The sequence below is a fragment of the Oncorhynchus nerka genome, linkage group LG9b (assembly GCF_034236695.1).
Source record: "Oncorhynchus nerka isolate Pitt River linkage group LG9b, Oner_Uvic_2.0, whole genome shotgun sequence".
Lineage (NCBI taxonomy): Eukaryota > Metazoa > Chordata > Actinopteri > Salmoniformes > Salmonidae > Oncorhynchus > Oncorhynchus nerka.
In genome coordinates, this window is record NC_088424.1 from 20195765 (window position 1) to 20217143 (window position 21379).

Below are 21379 nucleotides of genomic sequence, written 5' to 3' on the forward strand. Positions count from 1 at the left end.
CCAAAGTTGTGGCAAAATGGCTTAAGGACAACAAAGTCAATGTATTGGAGTGGCCATCACAAAGACCTGACCCCAATCCTGTAGAAAATTTGTGGGCCGAACTGAAAGAGCGTGTGCGAGCAAGGAGGCCTACAGACCTGACTCAGTTCCACCAGCTCTGTCAGGAAGAATGGGCCAAAAATCACCCACCTTATTGTGGGAAGCTTGTGGAAGGCTCCCCGAAATGTCTGACTCAAGTTAAACCATTTAAAGGCAATGCTACAAAATACTAATTGAGTGTATGTAAACTTCTGACCCACTGGGAATGTGATGAAAGAAATAAAAGCAGAAATAAATCACTCTCAACTATTATTCTGACATTTTACATTCTTAAAATAAAGTGTTGATCCTAACTGACCTAAGACAGGGAATTTTTACTAGGTTTGTGAAAAACTGAGTTTCAATGTATTTGCCTAAGGTGAATGTAAACTTCTGACTTCAACTGTATATCATAATGACTTTTGTTTATAAGCAAAATGATAAACCTCATAAAACTCTTTGGGAGGTCTTGTGTATTTTAAGTGAGGTCATTGCCAGGTGTAATGACAGTAGTTTATGGTTATGCCTTTTCTGTGTTACTGGACATTACAGTGTGTTTTGTTCCTGTGGCTGTAGTAACACAAGATGATATTGTGGTGACGTAAACCCAGGTGAGGTCAATGTTGTGCTGCCTGGTGGCCAGTGTGTTTTTAATGACCGCATGGAACGCTTAACTCTGTGTTTCAAGTCAATCGGTGTAATGAATTTTGCCATGCTCTAGGAGTTAAACGTTCCTTCGGCTCCCCTCCACCTTCCCTCTCCTTTCTCTACTACTCATACTCTGCTCCCTTCATCAGACAGCCTGCTATCCTCCACACATGTAGCCACTTACCTCACACATGCACTGTAAATGGGGTAGCCAAACTGAAAAGATTACACAAAGGATGGAAAGAGGAAAAACTCATCTTGAGCATGTTGTCTTTTCAAATGGTTCTGATGTATAGCAATAGGAATAACCCAAGCAAAAACAGGACATCAATGAGCTGCTTCCAAACATTTTAAACCTGCATAAGGAAATTGAGTATCATAGTTCATGTGGGATTCAATGACATTTTGAAGGGCAGCTCAGAACAGATGAAGAAATATTTTAAAGAACACCAACAAACACCCCATAATATCTGGCCCTCCCTAAATCGTGGCATTGAACGATTCAGCAGACTTTTAGCCCTCCGTAACTGGCTACTTGACTATTGCAGCTCTGTGGGTATAACATTTGTTGACAATTTTGATACCTTCAGGAAACAAAGCTCATTATAAGGATGATGGGATCCACCCAAATCATTTGTGTTCCTGGATCTTTTCACAGCATTATAAGGCTGCGTTGAGACAATGACTTATCAATGACCCAAACCCAGCTCAGTTAATCCCTACCTGTCACGTGTGCTCGCTCTCCAGGCTGCTCGTTAGGGCGCACACCTGTCACCAGTATTAGGCACATAATGACATCACCTCCTTGATTACCTGCCCTATATATGTCACTCCCTTTGGTTTCTCCCCCAGTCGTCATTGTTTCTGCATCATGTTGGTGTGCTGTTTGTGGTTCTTGGTGTGTTTGTTTATTTATTAAATGCATGCACTCCCTGAACATGCTTCCCGACTCTCAGCGTGCATCGTTACACTACCATTGTTTCTGAGTTGTCATAATTCTTCAGAAAACGTACATTATCCCAGTGGCGTTGGAAGACTCAATGTAAGTAATCAAATTGATATCCATCTAATTGCCCTGTATGCCTCTGCTGAGCCTACAGCTATTGTATGCTGTAATAATGTGCCTATGAACCACAGTTATACTGTTAGCACTGAGACAGTGCGCCCTAGTAGGAAGTCCACTGTGTGCAGCTCACCCTGCACTAACATAAATAACATGAGCATGTCTACTTCTGCTAAGCTTCCAAGTAAAGCAATGAAAACTATCAAGCATCACAGAAACGTGTTGAAAATAGCTCACGTTAACATGTAGCTTAACTTCTTGTGGGATGGTAGTGTTCCACCTGGCTAACATCCGGTGAAATTGGAGAGCGCGAAATTCAAACTACTGAATTATAAATATTTTACTTTCATATTTAAAATGTAACTTGTTAACCTCTTAAGTCGACCCTCTACTTTTTTGAACATTCTGTTAAAAATCGCGCAACATTTCAGCGCCCTGCTACTCATGCCAGGAATATAGTATATGCATTTGCTTAGTCTGTGTGGATAGAAAACACTCAGACGTTTAAAAAACTGGTTAAATCACTGCTGTGGCTTTACCAGAACGGCATTTACATCGAAAAGCACAGGAAAAACTGATCACTGAAAATGGGAAAATATATCCATGCGCTACTTGAACCCATTGATAAAGGTGAACCACAATTAATTGACTGAGGTTGCAGTACCTACAGCTTCCACACGGTGTCTAGAGTCTTGTCATTTCCCTTCGAGTTTTTTCTTGGTCAAACACATGCAGGACACCGTATCTCCTCCGGTCTAGGACCGGATATTTTCGTTGAGTTTCTAGCCGGACATTTTTCCAGACGGACAGCTAATGATCTTTACATCGCCTCCTGATGAATTTTATCGCTTATTAACGTTTACTAATACCTAAAGTTGCATTACAAACGTATTTCGAAGTGTTTTGTGAAAGTTTATCGTCGACTTTTTGAATTTTAAAAAATGACGTTACGTTTTGAAACAATGTTTTTTTCGTTTATCACACAGTCTACATATAACGATATCTAGGCTTTATATGGACTGATTTAATCGAAATAAAGACCCAAATAGTGTTTATGGGACATCTAGGAGTGCCAACAAAGAAGATGGTGAAAGGTAATGAATGTTTTCTATTTTATTGTGCGGTTTGTGTAACGCCGAAATGCGAATTATTTTGTTTACGTCCCCTGTGGGTCTTTTGGGGTGTTGCATGCTATCAGATAATAGCTTCTCATGCTTTCGCCGAAAAGCATTTAAAAAATCTGACTTGTTGCCTGGATTCACAACGAGTGTAGCTTTAATTCGATACCCTGCATGTGTATTTTAATGAACTTTTGAGTTTTAACTAATACTATTAGCATTTAGCGTAGCGCATTTGCATTTCCAGAGCTCTAGTTGGGACGCAAGCGTCCCGAGTAGAAGCAACAGGTTAATCCAGCCGCTGTGCCATATTCCAAAAAGGCTTTATGGTGAAAGCACACCATGCGATTATCTTAGGACAGCGCCCTGCATATAAAACCATGAAAAACATATTTCAACCAGGCAGGTGCGACACGAAAGTCAGAAATAGCGATGTAATAAATGCCTTACCTTTGAGCTTCTTCTGTTGGCGCTCCAAAAGGTCCCAGTTACATCACAAATGGTCCTTTTGTTTGTTAATGTCCTTTATATCCATAAAAACTCAGTTTAGCTGGCGCACTTCAGTCAATAATCCACCCACTTTTCCTCCATCAAAATGCATACAAAATTAATCCCAAACGTTACTAATAAACTTTTCCAAACAAGTCAAACTACGTTCATAATCAAACCTCAGGTACCCTAATACGTAAATAAACTATACAATTTAAGACGTAGAATCGTTATTGTCTTTACCGGAGAAAAATACCAAAGAACGAGCTTGGAAACACTACAGCCAAAATGGGAGCCACCTAGAAAAAGTACAATTTCTGGCTAATTTTTCCAAAAACCAGCCTGAAACTCTTTCTAAAGACTGTTGACATCTAGTGGAAGCCTTAGGAACTGCAATCTGGGAGGATTTATAGTAAAAGTGACAGCCATTGTAAATAGTGGTTAGGCAGCCATTGTAAATAGTGGTAGGCTGAAAAAACATTGGGATGGTTTGTCCTCTGGGTTTCGCCTGCCATATCAGTTCTGTTATACTCACAGACATAATTGTAACAGTTTTAGAACCTGGATAGAAAACTCTAAAGTTTATCAGTCAACCTACCAGGCTAGTTACAAACGCCACAGGCATGAAACCATCAACATGTATTGATCACATCTTTACTAATGCTGCAGAAATTTGCTTTAAAGCAGTATCCAAATCCATATAGTAACCATATCTAGGAACACCAACGTTCCAAAGACTGTTCCTAATATAGAGGTTTTGTAGTGATTCCCATGTTGAAGAATATTTGTTGGTCTGTGGTGTGTAATGAGGAGCAACCAGGTGCTGCACTTGACACATTTATGAAATTGCTTATTAAATGACTGTAAAAACGGTTGAATACCCGTGGATTGATGAGGAACTGAAAATGCTAGGGCTGAGAGGGATGAGGCAGAAGGAATGATAAATATGTCAGGCTACACAACCGATTGGCAAACGTACTGCAATTTGAGAAATGTGTCTAAACAAAATAAAAAATAAAGTATACTATGAAACAAAAATAAATGATATAAACAATAATAGTAAAAAGCTTTTTTTTTAAATAGATTTTTTTATTTATTGAATATTCGAAACGAACAATATACTTGCAGTGAAGCAGCTCAAAAACTACATCATACCAGTCATCCAACAACTACATCATACCAGTCATCCAACAACTACATCATACCAGTCATCCAACAACTACATCATACCAGTCATCCAACAACTACATCATACCAGTCATCCAACAACTACATCATACCAGTCATCCAACAACTACATCATACCAGTCATCCAACAACTACATCATACCAGTCATCCAACAACTACATCATACCAGTCATCCAACAGATTCCCATTCAGAGCGACACAGACGCATCCAGAGTCAATGCCCTGCCCAAGGGCATGTTGACTGATCTACCACCAGGCCAGAAAACGTGAACCCGAACCCTCCAAGATCCCCCCACAGTTCCCCAATAGCTGTCTGTTATTTTTCACTTATATTTAATATCAAACATCAATAAAATCAATTTAGCCTCAAATAAATAATGAAACATGTTCAATTTGGTTTAAATAATGCAAAAACAAAGTGTTGGAGGAGAAAGTAATGTAAAAAGCTAACGTTTAAGTTCCTTGCTCAGAACATGAGAACAAATTAAAGTTGGTGGTTCCTTTTAACATGAGACTTCAATATTCCAAGGTAAGAGGTTTTAGGTTGTAGTTAATATAGTATTTATAGGACTATTTCTCTCTATACCATTTGTATTTCATATACCTTTGACTATTGGATGTTCTTATAGGCACTATATTTTTGCCAGTGTAACAGTATAGCTTCCGTCCCCCTCCTCACACATCGACAACAGCCACACTCGAAGCATTGTTACCCATCGCTCCAAAAAAGCCACGGCCCTTGCAGCGCAAGGGGAATAACTACTCCAAATCTAAAAGCGAGTGACGTTTGAAACAGTATTAGCGCACACCCAGCTAACTAGCTAGCTATTTCACATTGGTTACACCAGCCATTAGGCTGATAGGCTTGAAGTCATAAACAGCGGTGTGCTTGCGAAGAGCTGCTGGCAAAACGCACAAAAGAGCTGTTTCAATTAATGAGTACGGGCCTGCTGCTGCTCAGTCAGACTGCTCTATCAAATCAGACTTAATTATAACATAATAACACACATAAATACGAGCCTTTGGTCATTAATATGATCGATTCCGGAAACTATCATTTCGAAAACAAAACGTTTATTATTTCAGCGAAATACGGAACCGTTCGGTATTCTATCTAACGGGTGGCATCCCTAAGTCTAAATATTCTTGTTACCCTGACTCTGCGTGCAATGAACGCAAGAGAAATGACACAATTTCACCTGGTTAGTATTGCCTGCTAAACTTGATTAGTAGTTATAACTAGTGATTATGATTGTTTGTTTTCTATAAGATAAGTTTAATAATAGCTAGCAATTTACCTTGGTTTCTACTGCATTAGCGTAATAGGCAGGCTACTTGTGGAGTGCAATGGTTAGAGCGTTGGACTAGTTAACTGTGCGGTTGCAAGATTGGAACCCCTGAGCTGACAATGTGAAAATCTGTTGTTCTGCCCCTGAACAAGGCAGTTAACCCACAGTTCCTAGGCAGTCATTGAAAATAAGAATGTGTTCTTAACTGACTTGCCTAGTTAAATAAAAGGTATAAAAATAATAATAATAATCGGAAATCGGTGCCCAAAAATACAAATTTCCGATTGTTATGAAAACTTGAAATCGGCCCCAATTAATCGGCCATTCTGATTAATCGGTCGACCTCTAATATGCATGTGTTCAAACACCTGCACGGCATCAGCCTCAGGCAAACCGGCATTAGTTGTAAAAACACTGCCACTTGGTGTCATTCAAATGTACTTTTTATTGTTTTATTTTGACTTTATTTGTTTTAAATTTGACCATTCTATCCCCCACACAGAAACTCTACTCCTACTTGTCTCCAATTCCACATACCAACCCTCAGCTTCCCTCAGCCAATCCCATCTATCTCTGCTGGCCACTCACTTTGGGTTTCTACACAACACATCTTTCAACTATGCTGTGAGATGTTTAATGCACAATTTCAATCTGTCTAATCTAATAGAATCCACACATTGTGAGTGGAAGATAAATACTTTTACTAAGAGTATTAGTAATTGACTGACCGTGTCTCTCCAGATCTCCTAAAAGTACTATCTCTAGGGTCAATTTTAGATCAATGGTATGCATTGTCAGCCATTCCTGAACCCGAGACCAGAAACAGGCTACCTGAGGGCAATAGCAAAATAAATGGTCTATTGATTCTGTATCCTCACAACAAAATCTGCAGTGTTTCAATGATTTTATGCCCCAAATATTCAACATTTTGTTGGTGGCAAGAATTCTATATAATCATTTTAGCTGAAAAGCACAAAGTCTTGAATCTTGCGTTGTTTTATATATCAACTTATAGACCCTGTACCATGGAATCGGTACATCAAAAATCTCTTCCCAACTATTTTGCAATCTGTATGACACAGTTGTCAACATTCTGGTCCTCAAATGAAACTGGTATACTTTCCTATTTATGCTATTTTTATTCCACCGCCAGTTTTGATCCTTTACATTTGGCAGACAGACCAGTTCCCTATCTCCTGCTGCCACCTGCCTCCTCCATTTTTGGGGTAATGCTGTAATCAATTGGTTGTATTCTTGGATTGGGCAGACATGTCTGTACAATTCTGATAACTCCATGAAAGACCTAACTCTACCATTCTAATTTACAATATAATTTAATAACAAAATACCCTTTTCAAACATCTTTCCCATAAATTTTATCAACCAGCACATTTGAGTTCAGCCATAATATTTGCTGTAATATTTGTTCTATCTTTTCAGGGGGGTGAAATCAAAATTGTAGCCAGCTCTGCAATGCTTGTTTGAAAAAGAGAGATACTTTGAAAAATGTTCAATCAATCAAAAATTAGACATGGCAATCTGCAAAAAGGTCATTTTTAAACAATGGATGAGCTTTTCTTAGTAATCTACCCGAGAACCATTTAGGGTTCAAATAAAAGTTTTGAATGAGTGAAGCTTTTAGAGAGCGGTTTAGTTATTTTATATTTAATAATCTTAACCCACCCTATTCATTATATATTTATTTTGTCTGGTTTAGCGTCCCAGATAAAGCTAAATATTTTTGGCTCATATGATTTGAAAAATGAATCATCAGGAGTAGGCAGCGCCATAAGTGAGTAAACTGAGATGACTGAGGAGTTTATCAGGGAATTTTTTTCCATAAATAGACAGGTATTTACCTCTCCATGGTTGCAGGAATTTGTCTATTTTTCCACATTTTCTATCAGCCCAATTTATAGGTAAACTGCAGGGTAATGTAAAAGTTGTATTTTTTAAGGATCCAATACGTAATATTGTACACTTATCATAATTAAGGTTTAGTCCAGAGAGCACAGAAAAGTTATCTAGATCGTCAATGAGACATTGCAGGGATCTAGCTTGCGGACTTAATATAAAACTTGAGTCATCGGCATACATGGACACCTTTTTGTTTTTCAGCCTTGGATTTCTAATCCTCTAATGTTGTTAATGGATCTGATTTTAATAGCTAGCATTTCGATGGCCATAACGAATAGGTATGGTGACTGCGGGACACCCTTGTTTAACTCTTCTTGACAATTCAAAACTCCGTGAGAAGTAGCCATTATTTACTATTTTGCACCTGGTGTTGCTATACATTATTTTTTACCCATTTTATCAGAAAATTAACCAAATTGAAAAATCCAGTTATTTATAAATATAATCCATTCCTAGTTTAGCAACTGCCTTTTCAAAATCCGCTATAAACACCATTCCTGGCTTCTTATGCGTTTCATGATATTCTATTATTTCTAGTAGTTGTCGTATATTATCTCAATGTATCGCCCATGTAAAAAAAAAACTGTCTGATCAGGATGAACAATACCGGTAAAACCCTTTTAATTCTGAGTGCTATGCATTTTGCTAGTATTTTTGCATCACAACTTTGAAGTGTAAGGGGCCTCCAATTTTTTTAGATAGAATGGGTCTTTATATTTGCCATCGGTCTTGTTTTAATAATAGAGAAATCAGATCTTCCTGTTTAGTACCTGACAGACTACCATTTATATAGGAGTAGTTAAAACAATCTAACAATGGAGCTTTTAGTATATCAAAAAATACTTGCTATACCTCTACTGGTATGCCATCAAACCCTGGGGTTTTTAAACTAATGATTTATTTTCATATTTCATCGAACAATAATTGTGGCAATAACATTTAATAAAAGCCATTATTATTCCAAATAAAAAATGGATGATTCTAATAGCAATAGAATAGACTAAGATTAGACAGTATATTTATTATTTAAGTAATTCACTCATATTAATTTTTTTACCTCTTCAGTGGCCACAATCTCAGTTGTGAGATCACTGTTTGTCCTCCGGCGTAGGGCAGGGTCTAGGTGAGTCATCTCTAGTGATGATGCTGTCTTCCTCACTTGGGGCCATGGATTGTAGAATCCTTGTTTTCAGAGGTAGGATCATGGACACAGACGGTGCAGTTTCAGTGCTTAATTTTGATATTTTCCTGTTCATTAAGATCGGGTGCGCGAGCATGGCTCAAGCACTTTCACCATAATTTTAAACCCTTTGTTTTCCACAACAGACAATGGCCTCATGTCTGCAGTGATACACATCTCAATAAATTTGGTGATGGCTTTAGCAAAGGGCTGCTTAAAGAAGTTGTCTCTTTGCTGAGTTGGCTCCTGCCACTGACACTCCAGGGTGATGACACTTTAAAAATGTGGCCATGCTCGATGTTTTTCCATGATCATACGGCCTTCTTGTGGCACAATGCCTACACAACGTAACGGTGTTGTCCACAACCCTTCTTTCGTCATAATATTTGACAGGGAAGCCAAAATGCTCCCATTTGTGAGACTTAAATGAAGCGGGAGGCTTTTCCAGTTCTTCACCTCCTCTGCTAGCCATGGCTGTCACTGCTCTTTTGTCCTTGCTTTTTGCAACGCGAGCATCCAGGATTGATTTGTTGGGATTCAACATGCCCCGTTCACGTGGACAGTACAAACAACTGCACTCTTCACATAATCAAATCAACCTTAAGGCTTTGGAGTAAATACAGGACACATCTGTCTTGTCTTTATCTTTTCACTGCAACTCTGCATCGAGATTTAGGGAATTATTACTTCAAAAAGTAACAGCGGCAGAAAAACTGTATTTCACACTATGATGGTTAAACTTTGCAATTGATCCACGGTTTACATGCGTGCCGAACTGTGGGGGCTGATCTGTACGGATCAGGGATCAACTATGGTCCGTTACACCATGAGCAAAAGGCAAACTCAGATCCATCATTCATTGATTCAGATGGCTCATTCATCACAAAACCCACTTATATTGCCAATTACTTTAATGATTTTTTCATTGGCAAGATTTGGAAACTTATGCATGACATACCAGCAACAAATGCTGACACTACACATGGCCATGCTATAACAGCTCAAATTACGAAAGGCAAGCATTGGGGCGGCAGGGTAGCCTAGTGGTTAGAGCGTTGGACTAGTAACCAAAAGGTTGCAAGTTGAAATCCCCGAGCTGACAAGGTACAAATCTGTCGCTCTACCCCTGAACAAGGCAGTTAACCCACTGTTCATAGGCCGTCATTGAAAATAAGAATTTGTTCTTAACTGACTTACCTAGTCAAGTAAAGGTATTAAAAAAAATTGAATTCTGTAAAGTGTGTCTGGAAGCGGTGAAAAAAAGACACGCCACCAGGGTCTGACAACTTAGATGGAAGAATACTGAGAATAATAGCAGCTGATATTGCCACTTCAATTTGCCATTTCTTCAATCTAAGCCTACTAGTGTGTGCCCTCAGGCCTGGAGGGAAGCAAAAGTAATTCCGCTAGCCAAGAAAAGTAAAGCCCTCTTTACTGGCTCAAATAGCTGACCAATCAGCCTGTTACCAACCCTCAGTACACTTTTAGAAAAAATAGTGTTTGACCAGATACAATGCTATTTTACTGTAAACAAATTGACAACAGACTTTCAGCACGCTTACAGGGATGGACATTCAACAAGCACGGTGCTTACACACATGGCTGAGAAATTGGTGATAAAAAGATTGTGGGAGATGTTTTGTTAGACTTCAGTGAGGCTTTTGACATTATCGATCATAGTCTGCTGATGGAAAAGTGTGTTATTGCGTTACGCCCCCTGCTATATTGTGGATAAAGAGTTACCTGTCTAACAGAACACAGATGGTGTTCTTTAATGGCAGCCTCTCCAACATAATCCAGATGGAATTCCCCAGGGCAGCTGTCTAGGCACTCACTTACTTTCTCCAATCTTTACTAATGACATGCCACACTTAATGTGTTGTGGAAAGTGTTATGAAATGTAATGTCCTGTAATAATACAAATGCGTAACTGTCTTAATGTTGCTGGACCCCAGGAATGGGGATCCTTAATAAATACAAATACAAATCTTTACATAATTTTGCTTCTGGTCAGTTTCCTTGTTGGCAGGCTATTCAGCTAAGTTGTTACAGGTGTCTTCAGTTATTTTCCAAATGTTTCCTTTATTCATTGAATTTCTCTATGCCTGTGCTGTACAGTTAGCAAAGCACTTAATTATTTCTTCAGAATATCTGAACTTTATCACAGAATATATCAGGTTCAGCTTTGGTAATTCAAAAATGCAATTTCAGCTCTGTACGTTCCAAAAAGGAAACTGAATTTTACAAAACTTAAGTTCTCTTATTGTCTTGAGACCAGACAGTAACCTACCTCAGTGTCTTATTGGTCAAGATGTATTGTACAGTGCATTCAGGAAGTATTAAGACCCCTTAACTTTTTCCACATTTTGTTACTTTACAGCCTTTATTCAAAAATGTGTTATCGTTTTTTTCCCCTCATCAATCTACACACTGACAAACTTTTTTTTACAATTTACCCTTTACTCGGTCCTTGGTTGAAGAATATTTGGCAGTGATTGAGTCTTCTTGGGTATGACTCTACAAGCTTGGCAAACCTGCATTTGGGGAGTTTCTACCATTTTTCTCTCCTGGTCCTCTCAAGCTCTATCAGGTTGGATGGGAGGTGTTGCTGCACAGCTATTTTCAGGTCTCTCCAAAAAGGATCTAGTTTGGGCTCTGGCTGGACCACTCAAGGACATTCAGAGACTTGTCCCGAAGCTCCTACTGTGTTGTCTTGGCTGTGTGCTTAGGGTCGTTGTCCTGTTGGAAGATGAACCTTTACCCCAGTCTGAGGTCCTGAGTGTTCTGGAGCAGGTATCAAGTATCTCTCTGTACTTTGCTCCGGTCATCTTTCCCTCTATCCTGACTAGTCTACCAGTCCCTGCCGCTGAAAAAATTACACTGGCCAAATCCAGACAACGCTGGGTCAATTGTGCACCACCATATGGGACTCCCAATCACGGCCGGTTGGGTTACAGCCTTGATTCAAACCAGATTGTCTGTTGTGACACCTCAAGCACTGAGATGCAGTGCCATAGACCACTGCACCACTCGGGAGTTAATACTTGGTGGAAGGACCTTTGGCAGCCCTTACAGCTGTGAATCATTTTGAATAAGATGCTCAACTCTTAGGGCAACATGTCACAAAGCGGTGTACATATACCAGCCTAAAACCCCAAAGAGCAAGCAAAGCAGATGCGGATGCACATTCAATTTGGTTCAGAATCATTGAAGGACAGCAATATTAAAACCTTGTCTCTTTCAATACAGAGGATCAACAGCATTGTATTCACTCCACATTTCTGGTAAACATTATCATTGGGAGAAAGAAGAGGGGTATAAAGAGGTAGAGAGAGACAGAGGGGTCAAAGAGAGAAAGATGGAGAGGAGGATTAAAGAATAGAGGTAGAAAGACAGGGGATGGAGAGTGAGATAATGAGGGTGAAAGAAGTGGAGAGAGAGAGAACTGACAGACGGGAATGCAATTGACTTACAGTTGAAGTCGGAAGTTTACATACACCTTAGCCAAATACATTTAAACTCAGTTTTTCACAATTCCTGTCTTTTAATCCTAGTAAAAAGTCCCTGTCTTCGGTCAGTTAGGATCACCACTTTATTTAAAGAATGTGAAAGTGTCAGAATAATAGTAGAGAGAATTAATTATTTCAGCTTTTATTTATTTCATCACATTCCCAGTGGGTCAGAAGTTTACATACGCTCAATTAGTATTTGGTAGCATTGCCTTTAAATTGTTTAACTTGGGTCAAACGTTTCAGGTAGCCTTCCACAAGCTCCCCACAATAAGTTGGGTATTTTCTTTTTCTCCTCCTGACAGAGCTGGTGTAACTGAGTCAGGTTTATAGGCCTCCTTGCTCGCACATGCTTTTTCAGTTCTGCCCACAAATTTTCTATAGGATTGAGGTCAGGGGTTTGATGGCACTCCAATACCTTGACTTTGTTGTCCTTAAGCCATTTTGCCACAACTTTGGAAGTATGGTTGTGGTCATTGTCCATTTGGAAGACCCATTTGTGACCAAGCTTTAACATCCTGACTGATTTCTTGAGATGTTGCTTCAATATATCCACATAATTTCCTTCCACATGCTACCATCTATTTTGTGAAGTGCACCAGTCCCTCCTGCAGCACAGCACCCCCACAGCAAAGCAACATGATGCTGCCACCCCCGTGCTTGAGATGGTGTTCTTCGGCTTGCAAGCATCCCCCTTTTTCCTCCCAACATAAAGATGGTCATTACGGCCAAACAGTTCTATTTGTGTTTCATCAGACCAGAGGATATTTCTCCAAAAAGTATGATCTTTGTCCCCATGTGCAGTTGCAAACCGTAGTCTGGCTTTTTATGGCGGTTTTGGAGCAGTGGCTTCTTCCTTGCTGAATGGCCTTTCAGGTTATGTCGATATAGGACTCGTTTTACTGTGGATATAGACACTTTTGTACATGTTTCCTCCAGCATCTTCACAAGGTCCTTTGCTGTTGTTCTGTGATTGATTTGCACTTTTCGCACCAAAGTACATTCAACTCTAGGAGACAGAACGCTTCTCCTTCCGGTATGACGGCTGCGTGGTCCCATGGTGTTTATATTGTTTGTACAGATGAACGTGTTACCTTCAGGCATGTTACCTTGTTGGAAGAACTAAGTAGATGTCCTAACCGGCTTGCCAAAACTATGGTTTGTTTGTGGAGTGGTTGAAAAACGAGGTTGGAGTCATTAAAACTTGTTTTTCAACCGCTCCACAAATTTCTTGTTACCAAACTGACCTAAGACGGGGAATTCTTACTCGGATTAAACGTCGGGAATTGTGAAAAACCGAGTTTAAATGTATTTGTCCAAGGTGTATGTAAACTTCCGACTTCAACTGTATGTACATAAAAAAAAAAAAGTTTAAACAGTCTATTTTACAATTGTATTTTTTGTTTTTAACTCTTGTCCTTCCTCTACCCTCAACCTCTCCCATATATGTATGATGTTCTTCCGGTTTGATTTGCCATGTCTTTCATGCTGTGCTCTTTTCAAAAAAAGTTATTGACCTGTGTGTTTTACAAGCACAGTATGTTTTACATTAGTTGTCTTGTTATTAGTTATTAGTCCCAACCTTCAGCTCCATTCAACCCCTCCCATCAATCTCTTAACACCCTCCACATTGGATTTCTATTTGCCATTTATTTTTCAACTGTTCTGTGATGTTTCACAACATTTCCGAACCTTTCTATTTCATTTGTTCCTACAGATTGTAAATTGAAAATAAACGTTTTTTCTAAAAGTATTATATTATTGATCGATTCACTATGACTTTTCAGATCGCCCAGTAGTGATAAATATTCTAATGATTCTGCCTCTTTGCAGCAAAATCTGCAGAGCTGGGAAGGTTGTATTCCCCCATATAAATAGCATTCTATTGTTTGCAAGAATTTTGTATAATAATTTTATTGAAAAATAATAGCTTTTGAATCCGGCGTCGTTTGTGTGTCTTTTCATAAACCATGTGCCATGGAATCGGTACGTCAGAAATCTCTTCCCAAATATTTTGCAGTCTATATGGCACGGCTGTCAATTTGTTGGTCCTTAAATTAAACTGGTATACTTTTTTTTTTTTATCACAATTTTCTTTAACCAATTATGGTCTTTAATGCAGGGCCGACAGACAATGTATTCACTTAGGCAGCAAATGTGAAGACTTTGCAAGGGGAGTGTAGCCTTTCACTTGGCACTGCACCTCTGCAGGTGGTAGTTGTTAATGTTTCCTTACACTAGATGGCGCTATAATTCAAGTAAATGTTAACAAGTGGTTGCACTTACTTTATAAATGTAGCCTATTGTCAGAATTTTATTAGCAAGTTATATCGCATTACAACAGTCAATCAGAAAATGTAATGATTTTGTCACAATATAATTCAATATATTAAATATCCACCACTTCATTCAGGGTCATTTTCATTTGTCTTTTCACAGCCTGAAAAACTAGCAGTTGCACACACTGTGTTATTGCAGTAGCATGCACTTCCATTGCAATGAGCAAACACTAGTTATATGTGTTGGTCTACAGGTTTAGGCTCTGGGCAGTGGACAACACAGGCCGTCGCTCCAGCCCAAGTGAGGTCACCATCAAGACCCCCTGCCCTGCTGTGGATGATGTCAAAGCACAAGGTGGGCATTCTCATGCATGGATGGACACTTTCAGTATCTGTATCTTGGTTTTCAGACTAATATTCTAACAGTAGTTACTTATCTGAAAACGTGTAGACGCACGTGTCTTGTCTCCACATACAGTACTGAGATTAGATTTGTGTTGCTACAGAGATTGCAGACAAGATCTACAACCTGTTCAATGGTTACACAAGTGGCAAGGAGCAGCAGACGGCCTACAATACGCTGATGGATCTGGGCTCTCCCACCCTGCACCGTGTGCTCTACCACTACAACCAGCGTTATGAGAGCTTCGGAGAGTTCACCTGGAGATGCGAGGATGAACTGGGGCCTAGGTATCTATACTCTGTCTCTGTTTCTCTCTCTCTTTGTCCAAGAATATCAAGGCATATTGGTTAGGATAGCACAACTACTGCCCAACCAACTGTCTAGTAGCGTCACAATCCATCCACACCTGGGTGGTGAAACTTGTGTTCGTTGTGTTTCAAACACAGACTGGTTTATAATAGATTCCAAGTACAGGGTTTGATTGTAGATGTAGTTTGTGTAAATTAGGTAAAGTGGAAATTCATTCAAACTGATTGGAGCAAATTCTACCTTTGAAATCTCTGTCCATTTACCACAAGCAGGAAGGCCCCCTAACCCCTTACTGGTTGCTCAGTGCAGGTACATTACACAGTGCCTTGCAAAAGTATTCACCCCTCTTGGCGTTTTTCCTATTTTGTTTCATAACAACCTGTAATTTAAATAGATTTTTATTTGGATTTCATGTAATGGACATAGCCAAAATAGTCCAAATTGATGAAGTGAAATGAAAAAAATTACTTGTTTAAAAAAAATAGTGTGTGCATGTGTATTCACGCCCTTTGCTATGAAGCCCCTAAATAAGATCTGGTGCAACCAAGTACCTTCAGAAGTCACATAATTAGTTATAAAGTCCACCTGTGTGCAATCTTAAGTGTCACATGATCTGTCACATGATCTCAGTGTACACCTGTTCTGAAAGGCCCAAGAGTCTGCAACACCACTAAGCAAGGAGGACCACCAAGCAAGCGGCACTATGAAGGCCAAGGAGCTCTCCAAACAGGTCAGGAACAAAGTTGTGGAGAAGTACAGATCAGGGTTGGGTTATAAAAAAATATCATTAACTTTGAACATCCCAAGGAGCTGCATTAAATCCATTATTAAAACTTGGAAAGAATATGGCACCACAACAAACCTGCCACGAGAGGGCCGCCAACCAAAACTCACGGACCAGGCAAGGAGGACATTAATCAGAGAGGCAACAAAGAGACCAAAGATAACCCTGAAGGAGCTGCAAAGCTCCACAGTGGAGACTGGAGTATCTGTCCATTGGACCACTAAGTCATACAATCCAGAGCTGGGCTTTACAGAAGTGTGGCTAAAAACATAAGCAAACACATTTGGTGTTTGCCAAAACGCATGTGGGAGACTCCCCAAACATAGGAAAGAAGGTACTCTGGTCAGATGAGACTAAAATGAAGGAAAATGCTATGTCTGGCGCAAACTCAACCTCTCATCACCCTGAGAACACCATCCCCACAGTGAAGCATGGTGGTGGCAGCATCATGCTGTGAGGATGTTTTTCATCGGCAGGGACTGAGAAACTTGTCAGAATTGAAAGAATGATTAATGATGCTAAATACAAGGAACATGGCTTGAGGGAAACCTCAGATTTGAGAATGGGTTGGAGGCTCACCTTCCAGCAGGACAATGACCCTAAGCATACTGCTAATGCAACACTTGAGTGGTTTAAGGGGAAACATTTAAATGTCTTGGAATGGCCTAGTCAAAGCCCAGACCTCAATCCAATTGAGAATCTGGGGTATGACTTAAAGATTGCTGTACACCAGCAGAACCCATCCAACTTGAAGTAGCTGGAGCAGTTTTGCCTTGAAGAATGGGCAAAAATCCCAGTGGCTAAATGTGCCAAGCTTATAGAGACATACCCCAAGAGACTTGCAGCTGTAATTGCTGCAAAAGGTGGCTCTACAAAGTATTGACTTTGGGGGGGTGAATAGTTATGCACGCTCAAGTTCTGTTATTTTGTCTTATTTCTTGTTTGTTTCACAATTAAACATATTTTGCATCTTCAAATGATACAAACCACCCAGGTTATAAGGCAACAAAATAGGAAAAATGCCAAGGGGGTGAATACTTTCGCAAGCCACTGTATAATGTGAAATTATAGCTAAATGTTTTAGAAACAGAGCCATGTGTCTGATATAAAATGTCTACGTACAGTTGCCTGTAGATGCACGGTGAAGCAGGTGAAACTGATTAAGACTTCTTTGACTCCGAGATTACAAATCGGGGCCTTAGCTTCAAATTAAAGGTTACTGCCAAATTGAGCCCATATTAGAAGGGTTGATGTAATTGGTTTGCTTCTGAAGTGTTCAATTAAAATACACTTACATTAACAGCCCCACATTTTCAGAAGGACCATTCACGTCAAGAATGCACTGACATAAGTGCATTTGAGGTGAGGTGTCGGAGACTATAAACATGGGTTTATATTAACCTAGTAATCAATTGGACATTATCTCGCTAAACACCGTTATAGTGTTACGGAGGGTGGCTACCTTTTTACTGATGTCATACTGTAAGACTATCAGCTTGTTAGCATGTTGGCCAGGATTTTCCATGTTGTTCTAATGTGTTGTGATTGTGTAAGCCTGCTGTCTCAGGAAATGTGTCATAGGCATTATTGAAGAGGTGTATTTGTAATATATTCTTAAATGTAAATGAGAATAATTTGAAAAGACATGGTTTGCATTGGACCTTATGTTTTGGGTGCACTGCCCTTGTAGCATTGTTGGAGAACCCCCATCACTTGTTTACTTGTTCTGTACTCTCTACCATTTCTGAAGGGAACAATTTACCGCTTGGATCAAAGCAATGAGATGCTCCCTTCCACACACAACAATACAAAGCCAACAACATCGCCTGTACCTGGGCTTGTCTCCAGGAATGAAATTCCTTGTTATGAAATCCTCAAATTCACTGGGGTTTCCCTGTCACAAACAATGTGAACCATTGTAAATGCTATTTTTCATTAGCTAGTCAAAATACAGATAATAGTCACCCACTCTGCCCCTGACTAAATTAAAACTTGTTTCAGCAGAGTAAACCATATGTTAAAATAAATGGATCTATCTTTATAAAGCAGGGGAAATATTCCTCTCCCAGCTTTTGTACATATCATATCTCACTGACAAATTAGGTTGGCCCCTGTCAGAGAACATTTTTGTTGCTTTTTCCTGCAACATCGCGTGATGTTCATGCCAAACATAAACGTACAAAGTCTGTCTCCCGAGCCCGACACTTCTCTCCGTGTCCTGATCTTGTCATCGCTACAGGACTACCCATTACTAAAGGCATGGGGCTGGTTGTTGACTTAGAAATGATAGATGTTGGCTTGGTAGGAGAAAATCCTATCTTGAACATTTCACTCCCCCTCTGTCTCCTTTCCTGTACAGCCCAATAGCTGACAGTTATTTTTATGACACATCCTAATCAGGCAATTTCCTGCGATGCTAAGTATTGTTGTGGTTGGATTTCTGTTGATGACATGATAAGTGGAGCTCATGTTTTTGTGATTTAACATTTTTTGGTTAAAAAGGGTCTAATTTAATCAAGACTGTTTAGAAGATATAGGGATTTTCCTCAGACATTATTCTACCACAATTACTCTTCCATTATCTCAATTTGCAGATGAGGACTGGACTGTCCTACCAACAAATATACTCCATATCTGGTTGTTAGTTATGGACAACAATACATGTACTGTACCATGAATGTCCCAACAGTTTACTTGCATGCAAGACATGCAATTGCGTGCATTCATATTGAATTTCCATGTACATGGACAATAAACTTATCGGATTGTATAACAACGTATAACACAGAGACAGACTCATCATAGTGGCGGTTTCCTAGCATCATTGATGCTCTTTTGAACCAGTCCCTGGTCTCTGTGACTGGCTGTCTGAGGAATGCAGCTGATTGTTTCCTCTCCGACCAGTGAAAAGCAGTGGAGTCAAGGAGATTTGAAATAGGGGCCTTGGCAGAGTGGGAGAGCTCCAAAATGTACCCTGGAAATGTGAGGCCATTTTCCACTTCTATACATGCTGGGATTTATGGTGACAACCGTTGCTATTTGGAGCCCAAAACCTTTTCTTGAAAAATTAAAGCATAACAAACCGCAAGATTTTTGTTTTAAGCAAATAAACATCTAAATTCCTTAAACCACTGAAATGTGGCAAGATATTAGAAACATAAATACATTTAGAAAAATTATATAAATGACAGCACCTCTACTACACAGATACCGATTATTTTATAATGACTTAATGTCTTTCAATTTTGACATCGTTAAAGTACCATTTATATTCTTTAATCAAGAGTTCTCTGCAGATAATACGTTGTGAGTATTTAAGCTGTTGTTCTGCCGTATTTGACTATCATCTGCAAATGGGATGTTGCTTAGTTTCTCTATGTAAACGTACTGGGTATCCAGTATTCAGGGCGGCAGGTACAGTAGCCTAGCAGTTAGACCGTTGGGCCAGTAACCAAAAGGTTGCTGGTTCGAATGCATGAGCCGACAATATGAAAAATCTGTCGATGTACCCTTGAGCAAGACACTTATTTTGCTCACGGGGTGCCGTACTTCTATGTAACCCTGTAAAACAACACATTTCAATGCACCTATCTGGTGTATGTAATAAAAAAAACTGGCCCCTAGTTTGGAATACAAAATCTAAAATATGAGGATGCTTAACATTACAAGCACAGCTTTCACCTATTGAATGCAAATACCTGGAAATATGACACTCCGTTGCAGTATGTTCATGAAACAGTGATTAGTGTCCTTGTTTGGAAAGTCTCACCTCCTGACACTTAAAGCACATGAAGAAGCTGTCCTCATTGCTCCTTGTGCCTGGTCTAACAACAAAACAATGATTAGCAAGTTAAGAGGTATGTCTGAAAACATTGGATTCTGTGGAACATAATCTTAGGAATGCTTTGAATGTAGGAGTTGGGAGGGATGACATTGTAAAACATTTTTTTTAATTAATAACAAAAATGTATTGTGGGTCGACAAAAACGTCTCACTCTTTACATTACAGTTTGGTGGTCCTGGTTTGGCCAATGAGTGAGGTGAAGCCATGTCTGAGGAATCAGGCACTCTTTCTATCAGTTGCTGTTTCTGTTAGCCACTTATCCTGGAGACAGCTTCATCACTTTCAACGTCATCACTATCTGAACATGGGTAGACCCTGTACAGGTTATGAAATGGATGAATAACAGTCAAGTATTGACCTAAGAATTATTTATTCCACCTCATGCCCAGTCTCCTTCTGAAGGGATGAGGTGGGTTTAGAGTCTGTCGTATTATGATGTAGTGTAAAAACAATGGTGAGGCCACCGCAACGTGTGATTTATGAGTGACCCGCTCTATCCAACGTTTGACTTGTATCATTTAAGGTGAGAACACCAAATACTAAAATCTTACCTCAATCCAGACAGAGGTCCATATTTTATGTATTAAGTATTTCCATCAATCTTACTTTTTCTTCTTGTACTTTTGAGCAAAATTCTACAAGAAATCGAGATCAACAAATTTGAAAGGGCATTAAGACATTTTATTTTGTGTGAAGGCCTTGCCTACAGTGCCTTCAGAAAGTATTCAGAACCCTGGACTTTTTCTACATTTTGCTTCGTTACAGCCTTATTCTACAATGGATGAAATAAAACTATTTCCTCATCAATCTACACACAATACCCCATAATGACAAAGCAAAAACAGATTTTTAGAAATTTTGGCAAATTTATTTAAAAAATATATAAAACATACCTTATTTACATAAGTATTCATACCCTTTGCTATGAGACTCAAAATTGAGCTCAAGTACATTCTGTTTCCATTGATCATCCTTGATGTTTCTACAACTTTATTGGAGTCCACCTGTGGTAAATTCAATTGATTGGACATGATTTAGAAAGGCACACACCTGTCTATGTATGGTCCCACAGTTGACAGTGTATGTCAGAACAAAAACCAAGCCATGAGGACGAAGAAATTGTCCGTAGAGCTCCGAGACAGAATTGTGTCGAGGCAATGATCTGGGGAACGGTACCAAAAAATGTCTGCAGCATTGAATGTCCCCAAGAACATAGTGGCCTCCATTCTTAAATGGAAGAAGTTTGAAACCACCAAGACTCTTCCTAGAGCTGGCCGCCT

The 21379-nt window shown here is 39.4% G+C and overlaps 1 protein-coding gene across 4 annotated transcripts in view; it reads left to right on the forward strand.

Annotated features, from left to right (window-relative positions):
* LOC115114408 (astrotactin-1-like) overlaps positions 1-21379 on the forward strand; it is a 247848-nt gene that overhangs the window by 223434 nt on the left and 3035 nt on the right. For all 4 annotated transcript variants that reach the window (XM_029642614.2, XM_065013420.1, XM_029642615.2 and 1 more), the window contains 2 exons: positions 15014-15114; positions 15266-15449. In XM_029642614.2, coding sequence (XP_029498474.1) covers positions 15014-15114; positions 15266-15449 — 285 coding nt within the window. The remainder of the gene's footprint in view (positions 1-15013; positions 15115-15265; positions 15450-21379) is intronic.